At 47.4% G+C, this 15,227-nt stretch overlaps 5 protein-coding genes across 5 annotated transcripts; 3 read left to right on the top strand and 2 right to left on the bottom strand.

The window, feature by feature from the left end:
- Nucleotides 1-1,183: 1,183 nt before the first annotated feature.
- FOMMEDRAFT_165821 (uncharacterized protein) lies at nucleotides 1,184-3,114 on the top strand. Its single transcript, XM_007263460.1, has 2 exons — nucleotides 1,184-1,675; nucleotides 1,746-3,114. Exons 1-2 carry the CDS (start codon nucleotides 1,219-1,221, stop codon nucleotides 2,903-2,905), a joined length of 1,617 nt encoding a protein of 538 aa, XP_007263522.1. The 5' UTR covers nucleotides 1,184-1,218; the 3' UTR covers nucleotides 2,906-3,114.
- A 663-nt stretch (nucleotides 3,115-3,777) lies between these two features.
- On the bottom strand, nucleotides 3,778-6,054 carry FOMMEDRAFT_152677 (DnaJ-domain-containing protein; the record flags this gene model as incomplete). Its single annotated transcript, XM_007263459.1, has 14 exons — nucleotides 3,778-3,805; nucleotides 3,862-4,021; nucleotides 4,090-4,155; nucleotides 4,225-4,413; nucleotides 4,483-4,536; nucleotides 4,596-4,658; nucleotides 4,724-4,807; nucleotides 4,957-4,994; nucleotides 5,057-5,126; nucleotides 5,181-5,216; nucleotides 5,281-5,313; nucleotides 5,380-5,746; nucleotides 5,801-5,863; nucleotides 5,923-6,054. 14 exons carry the CDS (start codon nucleotides 6,052-6,054, stop codon nucleotides 3,778-3,780), a joined length of 1,383 nt encoding a protein of 460 aa, XP_007263521.1.
- A 1,628-nt stretch (nucleotides 6,055-7,682) lies between these two features.
- FOMMEDRAFT_103374 (glycoside hydrolase) lies at nucleotides 7,683-11,198 on the top strand. Its single transcript, XM_007263458.1, has 22 exons — nucleotides 7,683-7,875; nucleotides 7,929-7,945; nucleotides 8,010-8,018; nucleotides 8,127-8,157; nucleotides 8,210-8,245; nucleotides 8,305-8,466; nucleotides 8,534-8,874; nucleotides 8,942-8,996; nucleotides 9,102-9,201; nucleotides 9,260-9,333; nucleotides 9,397-9,464; nucleotides 9,520-9,559; nucleotides 9,615-9,764; nucleotides 9,823-9,906; nucleotides 9,959-9,999; nucleotides 10,049-10,072; nucleotides 10,131-10,215; nucleotides 10,294-10,379; nucleotides 10,447-10,467; nucleotides 10,519-10,541; nucleotides 10,608-10,650; nucleotides 10,712-11,198. Exons 1-22 carry the CDS (start codon nucleotides 7,764-7,766, stop codon nucleotides 11,051-11,053), a joined length of 1,944 nt encoding a protein of 647 aa, XP_007263520.1. The 5' UTR covers nucleotides 7,683-7,763; the 3' UTR covers nucleotides 11,054-11,198.
- A 183-nt stretch (nucleotides 11,199-11,381) lies between these two features.
- On the top strand, nucleotides 11,382-13,281 carry FOMMEDRAFT_118409 (uncharacterized protein). Its single transcript, XM_007263457.1, has 5 exons — nucleotides 11,382-11,585; nucleotides 11,649-12,209; nucleotides 12,270-12,470; nucleotides 12,529-12,886; nucleotides 13,002-13,281. Exons 1-5 carry the CDS (start codon nucleotides 11,394-11,396, stop codon nucleotides 13,184-13,186), a joined length of 1,497 nt encoding a protein of 498 aa, XP_007263519.1. The 5' UTR covers nucleotides 11,382-11,393; the 3' UTR covers nucleotides 13,187-13,281.
- On the bottom strand, nucleotides 13,191-15,225 carry FOMMEDRAFT_138857 (NAD-binding protein; the record flags this gene model as incomplete). The annotated part of the gene is made up of 4 exons (XM_007263456.1): nucleotides 13,191-13,234; nucleotides 13,351-13,361; nucleotides 13,448-13,504; nucleotides 13,787-15,225. The coding sequence occupies 4 exons, from the start codon at nucleotides 15,223-15,225 to the stop codon at nucleotides 13,191-13,193; spliced, it is 1,551 nt and encodes a 516-aa protein (XP_007263518.1).
- Nucleotides 15,226-15,227: the final 2 nt, after the last annotated feature.

Genomic DNA, 15,227 nt, shown 5'->3' with positions numbered 1-15,227 from the left:
CATCCCGCATGCGCCGCTGCCCCTTTTGACCTCCCTTTATGATGTCCTTGGAATGTGCTCGCAGTCGACTTGTGTCGGACTGCAATGTCGGTTAGCCAAATAGTGAGCAACAACATGACAAATGGCTGAGCGTCACAATCCCACGGCCTGTGTTTATTATCCGCGACTTATTGTCCACGGTAACCAGGATGCATCTTATCTTCACAGCCCATGGGCCTGCAATTGTTCTCAAAGAGAGATATAGCGAGTAAATTACAGTAAAAAGGTTATGCACCCTTGTTATTGCTTCCGTCAATCCGTGAGTTTGGGCAAGTGAGGTCCGATACTCGTGGCGCATGCGTCCGGCTGCCATCCATCTTCACATCACCAGCAATCTGTCTCTACCTCGTCAGTCCAAATATATCTTGTGTCTCGTCTATAGATGCTCAGCGATATTGTAATTACTTCATCATCTGCCCTGGTTGATACGCGCTCAATCAACTCACTTGGGTCTGTTGTGTTTTCACGTTCCATCTGTGCAAGCGGACCGACCCACGATTAGGTATGATCGGAGCCTGGATGATGTATGCCCATACCTCTCCACACCCTTTACGTTCCTATCTGCCCATCGGATGCCGTACAGCACAACGTATCACAGATGTGTCCAGTCCTGATGATAGTAGCTCAATTGCTCCTTACTCTCCGACTAGCTGTTTGATCAGCACCGCCGGTGCTGTCATAGTTCCCGTCCAACCTTCTTCTAGCTGAAACACTGATCCAGTGATTGTGAACTCTGTCTCCGAAGAACTTCGGCACCAGCACCTTCCTTAGTTCCTACGTACAGTACTGGTCATTGACCATGTGGTGCCGTCATGGATATCTTTTCGGTACTTAGAACATGCCCAGGACGGATTAGTACGCGTATGTTCTTCGTTTAAAAGAAGCTCCTGGTGTGACAGAGACTTATACGCTCATAAACATGCGGCGTAGCGGATGGCCATATAGGCGGCATTAAAGATGAGTAATTTATGCTACATACGTGATCTGTACGTGTCGCGTTGCAGTTTCAAGAAGAGAATTAAAAAATATATAAAATGTTCATTTTTTTGGGTGATGCTGTTCTGCACGTGCAAGCATACACGTGACCTGTCCAGTGGACAGGAGGTCTCACTGCACTGTTGGCTCACTTACTACTGGCAAACCACCGGCACGACGGCGCAAGGAACAGTGCTGAGGACGATGCCAGATGTTTCTGCCCAATCACAATGGCATACAGTTCGCCCATGGTCGCCTCGCTTTCTCCTCACTGTCAGAGAAATAACATCCGTATCAACTACATTCGTCCTTTCGTCGACATGTGCTCGAGATGGTGTTGACGCTAGCCTTGCTTCACTTGGCATTTCCTCTGTACCTGACTCCGATGACGAAGAAGGAGAGGGAACTTCAGTCGTAGCCACTCGACTGGGGATGTCGAAAATATCGTTGGTGTCCGACGCATTGGGACGGGGTCTCTCTGTGAACGTAAATGGTGCTGCATGGAAGCGAGTACTGATGCGCATGGATGAGAAGGGTGATGAGGCCGTTTTGGTGCTATATGGACTCATGCCCGGGAGGCAGTATGATGTTGAGATAGGGATTCTTTTTGGAGATGGTGGAGAGGAGGTTTTACACAGTCGGATGGTCACTCAACCCCAACGTGCGGAACTTATCTCTACCTGACTTACCAATTGTACATTTCTGTTAAGCTCATTATCATATCATTATAGCGGGTCAACCAGGATTTGACGATTCTGCGAACATTTCAACAGACTCTTCCTCCTCAGCGATGACTGCTGCGTCCAATATTCCATCATCGTCATCATCTAACTCCGCTATTACTCCTCACCAACGCACAATCACTCAGGACGAATACGCGTCTCAGCTACGAGCTCAATTAAGTCAACTGAATGCTGAACGTGATGGTCTAGCAGGGCAACTGAAAGCTGCGCGAAAGGAAGCACACAAGGCCGATGCCGCAAAGCGGAACGAGATTGAGATGCTCAAACGGGCTGCAGAAAAGCATGCATCCGCGGAATTTCGCGGACGACAGAAGACACGCGCTTTACAGGAAGCATCAAAGCAGGCTGCAGCATCCGCACGAGATGCAGAAGAATCTGCTTGCGAAATCGAGTCGTCGCTCCCCGCAATACGTGCCCTGGCTGATGAAGTGGCGCAGAAACACGCGAATGTAAAGGCGGAGGCGGCGCGTGCGCAGGAGGAAGCAGAAGAAGCGCTACGTTCTGACCGTACTCGCACGGAAGCATTGCGAAATGAGCTGTCGGCGTTGACGGGTCGGTTGGAGAAGTTGCAAGCGAAGAAAGCAAAGCTCTCTGGTGATACTTTGCCAAAGCTGGAAGACCAACTTGCAAAGTTAATCAGAGAGGTGGAGCTTGTCGCACGTGATGCTGGAGCGTTTGAGGTGATTGATAATGGACCAGTCAGTTTTGACCTGAGTGCACCATCCGTCGGACAGCAATTTCCATCCAGCCGACCTCCAGGAGTGATTCAACAGAGCAGCTCATCGATGGCAATGGTGAATTCTACCCCCGCTGCAGCCTGTCGACAGAATCACTCTAAACTTCCTTCCGCTCCATCCAATTTGAGCACCAATCTAAGTAGCAATGCTTCCTCGAACTTGTCTTCCCGTGCCCTGCCGTTTGACCCAGGACAGGGTTTCACCTCACGCCTTAGTCCAGCTTTCCAGTTCCAGCCCAATTCAACAAGGCGCATAGCTCCTCCGAACATTGCTTCAACCTCGGGCTCGGTTTCCGTGGCACAACAGACGCGGTCATCTGAAATTGGTACTAATAGTATTGGCAGAAGCGATGACGGCGCTGAAGGTACGAACTCGGGAGGAACTGGTGGTCTAGGCAGGCGTCCACGTTAGCCTAGCTCCGACAAGATAGAATGTCTTTGTCCGCTCATATTCCATCGCAGGCTGGTCAACGATAACAACGATCACATCTTCCATATGCATGTAAGCAACTGTAATATACTTGTTTAGATGCAGCCATGAGTTTGCATGTATACAAGGTGCAAGTGAACAGTCCATATGTTTTGTGCTGTGTAAAGCCGCCAAAGTTGGTTCAGTATTCCAAGGATTGCTAATAAATAAATGGCATTCAAATTTAACATTGTGTCCAAGATCAACATAAGCTTTAGCAACTATCAATTCTATTCCACGTCATCACTAGCTCCTTGTAGCAAATACAAGGAGTAATGATCTGCTATTTAACGCACCCTTACACCCCGACAGTAAATGTATTGGGATTCTCTAATGTCAAAACAGTTAGGCGGTATTCCATACTTTATCCAAGCAACAGTCTCTGGATCATTGTAATGGAAGAAGGCAAGATCATAAAATTTTGGGTCGAAATGCTTGAATTGAGTGAGTTCAGAGTGTAAAAAGGGTTATACAGTAAGGAGATGTTACTCACAACAACAACTGTATCGTTTGGAGCTTGAGGCAGGCAAGGAAAGGGCATACCATTTGAAATTAGGCAAAGCATGTCTCCTTCTTTGCCTTCATAATCTACAGGCCTATCAGCCTTTCTCTTGCCAAACAAAAAATGCAAGTTTGTGAACGGCTTGTCTATGACTAAATTTCGAAGCTGTGTTCTAACTGGCATTGGTTTTGTTCCTCGGCTTTGAAACATGCCAATAGAGTATTTCGGCTCTAACGTACATCCTAAGTATGTCCAATATGTTTTATCTGTTACCTCATAGTAGGTATGTGCGGGTACATTCATATTGCGATGCTCACGATGAGGCGGTTCGAGCAGTCGTTCTACAAATACATTTAAATTTTGTTGTTTACTCTATTCGGGAAAGACTGAGACGGACTCACGAGTGTTCATTGGACTGTATCTCGGCATGCTAAAATCTTGTGGCAATGGACCTGCTGCTCCGGTTGTGCCATATACGTCGTGCGTTGCTGCTCTTGGTATGCCCTGCATCCTTTCAGGAGGTCGGTGAGGTAGTGTAAAAGACCTGTCTTGAGGATCTGTCATTCGCAATATCATCATCTCCTATTAACATAGACAGTTTGTAAAGCTACTCTGATCGACTTACAGGGTCCAGCGTTACGACTCGTTTCTGCCCCTTCAAAGTGACTCCTGCTCTTGACACCTGATATGTCTAATAAAATAACCAGATAAGCCAAGGATTGCTATGAGACAGAGAGACAAAAGGACTTGCCAGGGCCACCATATGGCCTTGCGCTACGCCTTGCCTCGCTAAAATCGAACGGCGGAGGCGACGGCGGCGGCTGTGATGGTCTTGCTGCTTGCTTGGTTTTGTAGTCGTCATATGTAGATGCTCTTGCCTTTCTCGGCAACTTTGCGGAAGATTGGCCATGGAATGTCGCAGATTCTTTAAGTCCGTAGCCTGCAGGATCTATCGTTTACAGTATAAGTTTGTCCTTGTTTACATACATAGGACCTGAAGCGATCATGATCGACTCACAAGATCCGGTGCTGGGTCTCTCTCTTTCACGGTGACTCTTGCTAACTGATATGCCTGATCCAACACCGTTTTGAGCCAGGAGCCATTTATAAATTAGTGATAAAAGGACTCACCAGGACTTCCAGTCGGTATTTCTTTACTGTGTTTCGATCTTTCACCATTGCCTCTGCTAGATCCTGTGGATTTATTATAAGGTAACCGAAAGTCTGCCTTACTTACGAGAAAGGGGGAAGAGACGTACCCTGGCCATAAAACTTCTTTTCATCGTGTTTGCGCGCATCATATGAATCGTCTGAACTTGAATGATGATGGCTTCTCCCGTGATCTGAGTTTCGCGGGTCAGTGATCTAACCACAAAAACTGAGGATTCTATCAAACAAACTAACTTTGTTTATGAGGCCTATGATCTAGTGTTTTGTTTATTTGTTAAGTAAAATGGTGCATGTCGAGAAAGAGATTTGTATGACAACTCACGTTCGCGTTCAGCTGGTTTCGATTTCCCATGACCAGAACTACGTCGCACAATGATGAGATACTGATTAATTTGAAAAGTAGATCGTAGTTGTACACATACGTTTCAATAAAATCCGGTGAGCTGGTGAACTGGCCCCGAGAAGTTGCGAAGAAATCGGCTGCCTCGGCCCCTGTATGAAATATAGATCATGTATATGCTTCCAATGATCATAGCGTTTACTTACGATCATCTAAAGGAGGATGCCCATCGAAACCAGTCGCTAGATTTTTTTGTTGTCGTTATAAAAACAGTCTATGATGGCGATGTCCAATAAATATGCTCACCGAACCGAGCATTACTTGCACTAACCGAAGGTGCTGCAAGAATACATACTTTGTAAGGACATAATGGCGTGGGAAACGGGATGCAGCAAAAGATCAAACCTGCTCTGCCCGTTCCTTGTCTCAGCTTTTCTTTTTCTTCTCTTCTTTCTCGCTCCTCCTTTTCCCGCTTCAGCTTCTTTTCTCTTCTTTCTTGCTCCTCCTTTTCCTGCTTCAGCTTCTTTTCTCTTCTTTCTTGCTCCTCCTTTTCCTGCTTCAGCTTCTTTTCTCTTCTTTCTTGCTCCTCCTTTTCCTGCTTCAGCTTCTTTTCTCTTCTTTCTTGCTCCTTCTTTTCTCGCTTTAGCTTTTCTTTTTCTCTTTTTTCTCGTTCCATTCTTTCAATGTCTTGCTTCAACTTTTCGCGGCCAACCCACATGTCCACTTCCTGACGCTTTTCTTCATCTGATAAGTTCTGATACGCTTGTGTGACCTGCAAGGAAAAGAGTATCTGAATGCTATTCTTGAGATGTAGAACTAGCAATACCTCTTTAAACTTTTCGGCTGCTACTGGGTCACCTTTATTTTTATCTGGGTGCCACTTTAAGGCCTACAGGATCATAGCTAAACTGTAAGCATCTTGCATTGGCTTTTAGCAAGATTACAAACCTGTTTTCTGTACGCCTTCTTGATATCATCTTGTGATGCCAGTTGGCAGCTGGAAGTATCAATTTCTAACGCTTTGTAAAGTGCATAAGGGTCATGGGCTAGTAGTGTCACTATTGCTTCATCCAGCAGCATAGTGATTTCTCTCCAAAGAACTGGGTCTAATGTGCATCAGGAACCTGGCAAGTTTTCCACGTCTTTTATATTCAAAAACAATACAAAGTAAATGAATTGCATACTTTTCCCTTCACATACAATAATGCAAAACCCACATGAGGCATTACTGGGGCATGGTAAGGTGATGTGTATTTGCTTTCGTAATATATAGTAGCTCCACAGCCTGCATGTATTTGCAACTACTGTAAATGCATGCTTGTTGTCTACAGTAAAGTACTACAAGTGAGAATTAGCGGTGACTAGATAGAAACATTGACTGTACACTGTGGTATCAATCACCATCAGTGAGCCATAATTAATAATGATGGTGACCAAAAGAGCTGTTTGCAAACTTACCAGTCCTGTTTGTCAAAACTATACTGACAAAAGTACAAGATTATATACATGCCTGTCACTTTTCTTCCATATCCACTGTTGTTTTCCCTATTCTCCTTGACTAAACTACAATAGTGGAAGTCTCATTAGATGTAAAGGAACTGACAGCAACTTCTAGTACACAGAAATTCTGGTTCTAGTCCTGTTATAATTTTGCAATGTTGGTAAAAATGACATAATCGGAATACATGTTTGCTCTTGCTTGATACTTTTTATATACAACCCCTTTGTTGTATGTATTCCAGACACACTGTGTATAAGCAAACAAGTTGTCAGTTGCACGGCCTGAGTGTGTCAGATTGACTACATTACACTTTTGTGCAGAGTCCTAAGTTGGTACAGTACCTAAATGAAGCTCCATAAATAAAGAAGCTGGTACATTTCACTTTGTTACATAGGCGCCTTGACAGTACTTGAACGGTGAATCGAGCCTTGTCACATGATATAGGGTATACTGTAATTATGGACAGCAAGGGAAGTATTGCATTTTTACTGCAATCTTCAAAAATGCAAGGTTAGCGTAGTTGCAGGGAGCGCCCGCGAGTCGCGCGACCCATCAGTCCTCTGCCTCTCCTTTTTGGAAGTTGGAACACTGGAAGGCTTATCATCCATTCTTTATTACAGCTTCGATTAGCTTACTTGACCGACACTTGCACTGTAGCACAACGATAGACCAACACAGAATCAGTCACCAGCTTTCTTGACCTTGGCATATTTGCAAGTGTCCCCGCCCATTCCTCTCAGCCGACTTTCGGCGAGTAGACTCGCAAGATCACAACTTCGTGGCTTCCTTCGACGGACCGGCTCCACACTGACCACACGATATATACAGACTCGGCTACGCAGCCTGCGAGATCTTTCTCCTCTTTTGCGAGTAAATTGCGAATGTACCCGCAGAATGCTCCATGTGCGTGTAATTCGGCCGCGCTTTGCTGGCCAGTCAATGCGTCATGTCTACCAAGGACTTCCCTCGTAGGGCTAAAGGTTAAGAATGAGAACCACATAAGCGGTCTATGGATCCCCAGGACCCAAAGTCCTTGCTGACCAGCCTGACCTTTGGTCCCGTCATCGTTCTGTCCATCGGTCACGGGACTATTCTTCCGCAACCGAGAGCTAGTATGCTTCTTCAATGCGAGCACATGCCCAGTGCTCAATTTATGTTTTACTTCTTTCACGGACTGACCATGTCGTTCACGGTGACGTCGCGGCCCGTCAGCGCTTCAGCCAGAGCATAAATAATTCAACTTCAAGAAATGTAGCGGTAACTGTTCTCTTGAGGCAAGAGTCAAGATATGCATCCCTCCACTGTCGGTCTACTGTGCATCCTCCTTACTACGGTCCGTGCCGCGGACTTCTCTGTTGTAGTCAACGGCACGCCCAGTCATGCCATACCAGAGACGTTATGTGAGTGAAACTACTACTGTGGCTGTCGTTCTGCCGTTGACGAAGACTGTTAGTTGGGGTAATGTTTGAAGTAAGGGTGTTCCCGTTGTTCAAGCTGTTCGAGCAGTGCTGAATTGCATTTACGTATGGTAAAGGATATTAGTGTGAGTTGACTCTCCAACTGCATCTTTCCAACGCATCGCTCATGGAAATCACTATAGCATGTAAGGATGAGCTGATTCACGGTGATACAACTGGGATTGACAGAGTTTCAGAGTGGTGATGGGGGCATTTATGCAGAACGTACGATATAATAACTGTTGTTTAGTACCCACTCTCTCTCACGATTGACTAGTCCTACAAAACCGGGCATTTCAACAGGTCACGCCGGGTACGTTGGGCCTACACGTTGGCTGACACGTTTCGTGACTTACATGTATCATTCTGTAGGTTCTGCTGACTCCCTCAACGCTTGGTCCGCGGTTAATGGTGCACAAATTGAAGTTATTGATTCAACGACTCCGCTGTCCTCCGCGCTTCCGAACTCCCTGCAGGTCCAGATCCCTTCAGGCAGCTCCGGACGCGTCGGGGTCGCGAATTCCGGTTATTTCGGTACAACTACATCCGGTGGAAGTTACCCTCTATCTAAGTTTCTTACCATGTTTTCGCTGGTAAATAGGTATAAACGTCAATGAGTCGTGGACGTACAACGCATCAGTCAACTTCAAATTTGCGGAAGGATCTACTTTTACAGGTAGCCTTACGGCATCCCTTGTCGCCTCGGATGGCAGCGTACTCGCCTCTTCGTCTCAGGATGTCTCGGGGTCCAGCGCAACGGATTGGACGGAATTTTTCGTGACACTCAAGCCAACGACTAGTGCACGGGACACTAATAACTCCTTCACTATCACTGTGGATGGAGAGTCTGCTGCGGGAGAAACCATCTTTTTCTCATTGTTTTCCCTTTTCCCACCCACTTTCAAGGGCAGGCCAAACGGAATACGAATTGATCTTGCCGAAGTAGGTTATTCCGAGCATCTTCCATTCCCATTGTGTGGGCTCGAGCTAATTTGGATTCATCTGTGAGACGCTTGCAGACATGAAGCCGGCATTCTTCCGATTCCCCGGCGGAAACAACCTTGTGAGAGCTATTCTTCTTCGTCATCTGCGATACCGTTTGCTGACGACTTGAGTAGGAGGTACGATTGTTTTTAATGTTACTGGGTTTAGGGACCTGAATTCTTTGAAGGGACAAACCATTGACGGTCGATGGATCTGGAATAACACTGTTGGACCGCTCGCCAATCGACCAGGTCGGTTAGGTGACTGGGGCTACATCAACACCGAGTAAGCAACTTTTTACAAGGTCAGTTGGGGGTTGAGCTGAATTGCGTTATATTTCAAGTGGGCTTGGTCTCAAAGAGTATCTCGACTTCATCGAGGATATGGGAATGCAGTCAATTATGGCTGTCTGGGCCGGTCCGGTTTCTTCGCTCTCCTTAATGACCCCTTGCGACTTAATGTACTGCCTTTTACTATTAGGCTTTTCATTCGGGGGAACCGTGGCCGAGGATGACCTTGCTCCATACATACAAGCTGCGATCGACCAGGTTAGTCGAGCAAGTCGGCTGCGAGATATGCTTTCAGATTAATATGATTCGTTAGATTAATTTCGTAGTTGGCGACCCGGCCAAGAGTGACGCAGGTAAGCAAGCCTAGTTAGAGTACAAATGTCTTTGAACCTTCTAAGTGTTTCTAAGCTGCCTTACGTGCATCGCTTGGTCATCCGGAACCCTATGCGCTTAAATGGGTCGAGATCGGGAATGAGGACTTCTTTGCAGCCGATACATACGCCACATATCGTTGGCCCGATTTCGTTGGAAACCTCAGTGCAGCCTTTCCGGATATTCGTACGTACCAGAGTCGCTGATTTACGCAAATGAACCGTGCCTAGTCATTTCCGTACAGAGTTCCTTGCAACGACGGATACATTCGACCCTGTTCTGACTCCGAACTCGGAACTTTACGACATACATGTCTATCAGACACCTAGTGCGTCCTTCTTATTTTGTTTCGCATATGAAAATTAATAGCGGTCATTAAGCTTGGTTCTACCAAAACGCCTTTATTTACGATGGCTTTGAAGTACGTGTCTTAAACATTACCTTAGATGCACTGTACTAAGATTCCTTAGCGCAATGGAACGAAATACTTTGAGGTGGCGCTCTTCGGATTTCTCTTCGCCGGTCGGCTAGCTAATTTCCAAGCATCCGTAGGGTGAATACGCCTCTATATCATCAAACCCGAATGATATCTTTGGAACACCTGCCGATGGACGTTTCACATTCCCAGTAATGTCTGGTTCGTTCGTCCTCAAATTGCTACTGTTGTGCCGGTAAAGTGCAGGTTTAACACTGACATATGCTTGGTTTGAAATAGGTTCAGCCGGCGAAGCCGCATTTATGACTGGCCTTGAACGGAACGCCGACATCGTTTTTGCTGCGTCATACGCACCCGTCCTTCAGGTGAGTCGAGTGATCCTCAGCCTCTAGTACTTGCGAATACGTTTTTGGTTCTCATTGCGGACTTTAGAACATTAATAATTTCCAATGGGTAAGAAATCTAATAGACTGCGAGACTGCAATGTTCTAAAGAGGTTCCAAGACCCCGGATCTGATCAGCTTTGAGTGAGTCTAGTTCTATCCTGATTAAAGGACATTCTTAATTTCTTATGAATCTCCTCTTTCTTGCAGTGCTGCGAACGTCGTCCGCTCGACTAGTTATTACGTTCAACAGGTATGTTCAGTGTTGCAGGATACTTGTTGTGTTTCCTTCTTCTCATGTCACCCCTGTGTAGCTTTTCGGCCTGTCTAAGGGTACCGAATACCTTCCGAGTACGCTTCCTCAGAACGGAGGGACGGTGCATTGGAGTATAACACGCGATGTCGACACGTCAACTGTTTTCATCAAGGTCGCAAATGCCGGGTCAGACAGTGCGAACGTAAACTTCTCTCTTCCGTTCAACGTTGCGCAAGAGGCAACTTTGACAGTACTTTCCGGCGGTCAAAACGATAGTAATACACCTGCGGCTCCGAACACGGTCGTACCGAAGACGTCGAACTTTAATGGACGCAGAGACCTTACTCTTACTGCGCCGCCGTTTAGCTTGAACGTTGTCAAGTTGACACAACAGAAGTAGTGGCAAGTTGACACAACAGAAGTGGTGGGAAGGGTTTTAGTTCAATTGAGGGTCTCGTTGACCTGCGTGTCTGTATATCTGGACTTGCACGTATCTGTGCTGTGTAAAACATGTGTCGGAAATTCCATGTCATTTTATGTACCACCTGCTTTCATTTTGTGATGCTCGAAGTTGAACGGAAGAAAAGGAGAACTAACTATGAGCATTGCGAGATACGTGCAGTCAGACTCACAAGACGCGTCGTGGTTATCGAGTCCCGTGATCCGCGTCTCGTCATCCTGAACTACAAGTCAGCTCTCTGCCTCGCCGTCTGCACTGAGCTTTGAGTGCTCCGTTGACGATGAGCTCTGATGACACCGAACGGGTGCCGCTCGCGGAACGAATCGTCACTCCTCTCCAAGACACCTCGGCCCCGCGTGACCGCGAGCCCGACGCAGCAGACCTTGAAAAACTGAGAACTTGGCAGGAGGCGCGTATTGGGCGCAAGTTACGTGGTGAATATGAGTCTGCCCTTCTGCGGCTCGGTGAGCTGGTACGTTGCGATCCTACTAGTACTACAATTAGATGGAGTGTGTGAATTGATTTTTTTTTCAAGGTAGATGATAATTTGGATGCACGCATGCGGATAGCCTCGGTGCGCGTTGAAGGTGCCGGGAAGACACGCCCGTCTTTCCTCCACTGGCTCATCGAGCCCCACCTTTCAGACGTCCGCACAGACGCCTCGACGCTCAACGATGTCCTCGGCGTATCAAAACGCATAAGTAATAAACTTCTCGAGTCAGATGTATTTTCTATCGTCGTTCCACGGCTCGAGCAATCCAGGGGTGAACTCGCTGGACCGGGTGACCTCGAACTAGTTTTGCATACACGTCCAAAGGGCAAATATTTTCTCAAAACAGCAACGGAGATTGGAGATCAAGAAGGCTCCGTGAGTGTGCAGGGACGTATACGGAATGCATTTGGCGGTGCGGAGATTCTGGAGACGACACTTTCATCTGGTCTGCGAACACGTCTCGCGGGACATGTCTCGATTTCTGCCCCTCTTACACCCAGCTTGCGTACACGCGGCGAATTATCCGTGTTCGGGATCGAGAAAGATTTGACTGCATATGCAAGCTGCGTTGAAGGGATCCGCGGCGTTCGTGCTGCCATTAAAGTGAGCTAGGTCAGCCTCTGACTACATTAAAACGAAAATTAAATTAATTCGTATTTTTAGTCTATCAATCGGCATACAACAAACGAGGTTTCATACGAAGCTGCGCTGCGGCATATTCACGCGCTAACTGAATCTGCGTCGCTGAGTATTCGGGAAGCCGCTGGGCATTCTGTCAAGTCTTCTCTATCGCATACTTGGAGTTATGATTCGCGCGACGATAAAGCTATTCCATCCCGTGGAGGGTATTTCCGTACCTATAATGTAATTCGCCATACTCTTTCACAATGGCCGTTTCAATAGCTGATTATCTGCAATTCAGGAACTGGCTGGGCTCGGTGGCGATACCGCGTTCCTCAAATCACAAGCCTCTTTTCAGGTCGCGCGGCGCCTATTCCCTCACTCCTCGATATCTCTCTCAGGTCGAGCAGGATGCTTGTACAGCCTCGATCCTGCCAGCCCCCCGCGCTTCAACGACCGGTTTCAACTTGGTGGACCTCTCGATGTGAGAATGTTCAAACAGAGTGGCTTGGGTCCTCGAGACGGGTCGAACGCACTTGGTGGTGACTTGTTCTGGGCCGTTGGGCTCAGTGTTATCTCGGATTTGCCGAGAAGACCACAATGGCCTGTGAAGACACATGTGTTTGTAAATGCTGGGAGACTTGACACTCTTAATCGAGGTAAGTGAGCCTTTTCCTTCCAATCGTCCCTTCTTATCCAAATGGATACTTCCTTCTCTCGTTCTTCGATTAACAATTGAGAGATATTGGTTATTGAATGTTGTGTTATCCATAGACCGGTCATTAACAGACAACGTCCGCGATAGCATCTCAAAGCCCTGTGTCTCTGCCGGAGTGGGCTTACTCTATCGCCTCGATCTTGTCCGCGTCGAGGTCAACTTCGGCGTCCCCCTCGTTGCGAACAAAACGGATGCGCATAGGCGTGGGTTCCAACTTGGTATTGGAGTGGAGTTCTTATAGGCATTTAATCAGGCAGTAAATTGAAAACGGCCTTTTGTTTCTTAATCACTTGACATTTCTTGCTATTAGACGTGCATACTTATAGCAGTAGATTGGGGCATTAAAAGTAATTAGGATGGTTAATTGATAGGTTCTCCATAATGACACCCCAGCTCCACAAGTACATTGCTTTGTTCTATACGTACATATTGATATTTTATGGATTCCACGGGAAAGTGCAATGTCAGAAAACAACACATGAAAAGTACAATTGAACCCGACATAAGGGATAAAAAAACAATGGCAGCAGGTTTTCCAAAGTGTATTCGTACTTTGCAGCTTTCACACGGGAAAAGACTTGAACCTGCCAGGAATTTCGCGTATCATGTATCCCTGTGTACGCCACTCATAACCTGCAAGTCAAGGTCCGGGTCAACGTCTCTTGCGGGTGGAGTTGCCGTCTTCTCAACCTTCCTCAAACCCGCTCTCGTCCCCTTCAAACCCACTCTCCATCCAAGTAACCTCTCCAGGTCCAAACGAGCTCTTAGTTTACTCAGTCCAAGGCCAAGACCGATCCCACCTCCCGAACGCTGTCTCGCCTCCTCCGCGCGTCCACTCCGCTCAAAAGAATCAACAAGTGTGCAGACGCCCTGTAAGGTCGTCCATTGTGGTTTGTAGTTGAGCATGGAGGGAGAACGTGCGCGCGTATCGGAGAAGATCATGTGTACCATGACGAGTGCGAAGAGGGAGGGTTGGAGGTTGAGTGCTTCTGCGGGGAGTCGTGGGACGAGGTATGTAAGGTATGAAAGAAGGTGGAGAGGGGTGGGTAGGGTTGATAGAGAGAGGAGAAATTGACGACTGAGGTACATGAACTCGATTATGTGTGAGATGAAGAGCATTAGAGTTGGTGAGAGGGTTGGGTATGTTACCCGTCCGTGTGAAAGGATAGAGAGCGCATGGTAAACGTTGCCGTAACTCGGAGGTGGACCTTCGTCTGCTACGCAGAATGCTTGACCACCAATGTCATCACTTAGGTGCTTTGGAGGGGTGAGAAGTCGCTGTTCGTAACACAAATGCGCAAGTGATGCATTCTCTACGTAGACAAAGTTCTGCACGATGGTCCCGATCCATGATGGGTTGATTTCGCGCACGAGTGTAGCGCCGAGGAGGATGTCACCCCCAGGACCATATACGCCGTTTCCGGGTCGAATCGATCCTGTTCGGAGAATCTTGCCTCTCTTTGATGGAAGTTTGTCCGCACCCCTAACAAGTGCTTCACCAAGCCTCTTTGTATATGCGTAATTCGAGAAAAAGTTTTCATGATGCTTAGGAATTAGCTTGTCATCGTCGTCTATGATTTGTACGAAATAAGGAGGGGCTTCTTCCCAAGGCCATAACCAGAAGCGTGAGCGCTGTAACGAGATAGAGCCAGACGAGGTCGAAATGAGGACAGATGCGCCGATAGAACGAGCTGCGTCGATTATATGTTGCGTTCCGCGAACGTTGACAGCAGCAGAAAAAGGGACGAGCGACCAGACACGCTCGTAGAACCGGATAGTTGCTGCAGTATGAAAGACGGTGATCTCATCAGGATCCTCTGATCCGTCGTTTTCATTTGACTCGGGCCATGGTGCAGAGAAGGCGGCGTGGACAGCATCTTCGTCCGAGATGTCACAGATGCGGAAGTCAACGAGCCTTGCAGCGCCTGTAGTGAGGTCTTGACGCGTCGGAGAGCGGATGTCGAGCACTCGGATCCGACGCGGATGCTCGCCACGCTGAAGGAGATGCACGACGAGCCAGCCGCCGAGAAACCCTGCACCACCGATGACAATGTATTTCCTACCTGTGCGTGGTGGCAGGACGGAGCGTATGTCTATGGGATTCGCCTGTATGCGCGCATACTCTGCCTTGATTTCTTCGTCTGACCAGTGGTGGGATGCTACGTTTGCCACGGCGGGTGGCACAGCGCATAGCTTACGGTCATTTTGTTGCACGTACCACAGTGCAACGTAAATAATAGCTGCCAGACCAGCGAGGACAACGAGGAACGAGCTGGCCATCG

Source organism: Fomitiporia mediterranea, assembly GCF_000271605.1.
Source record: "Fomitiporia mediterranea MF3/22 unplaced genomic scaffold FOMMEscaffold_3, whole genome shotgun sequence".
NCBI lineage: Eukaryota > Fungi > Basidiomycota > Agaricomycetes > Hymenochaetales > Hymenochaetaceae > Fomitiporia > Fomitiporia mediterranea.
The sequence above is the reverse complement of the archived record's forward strand: the minus strand, read 5'-3'. Positions and strand labels throughout refer to the sequence as shown.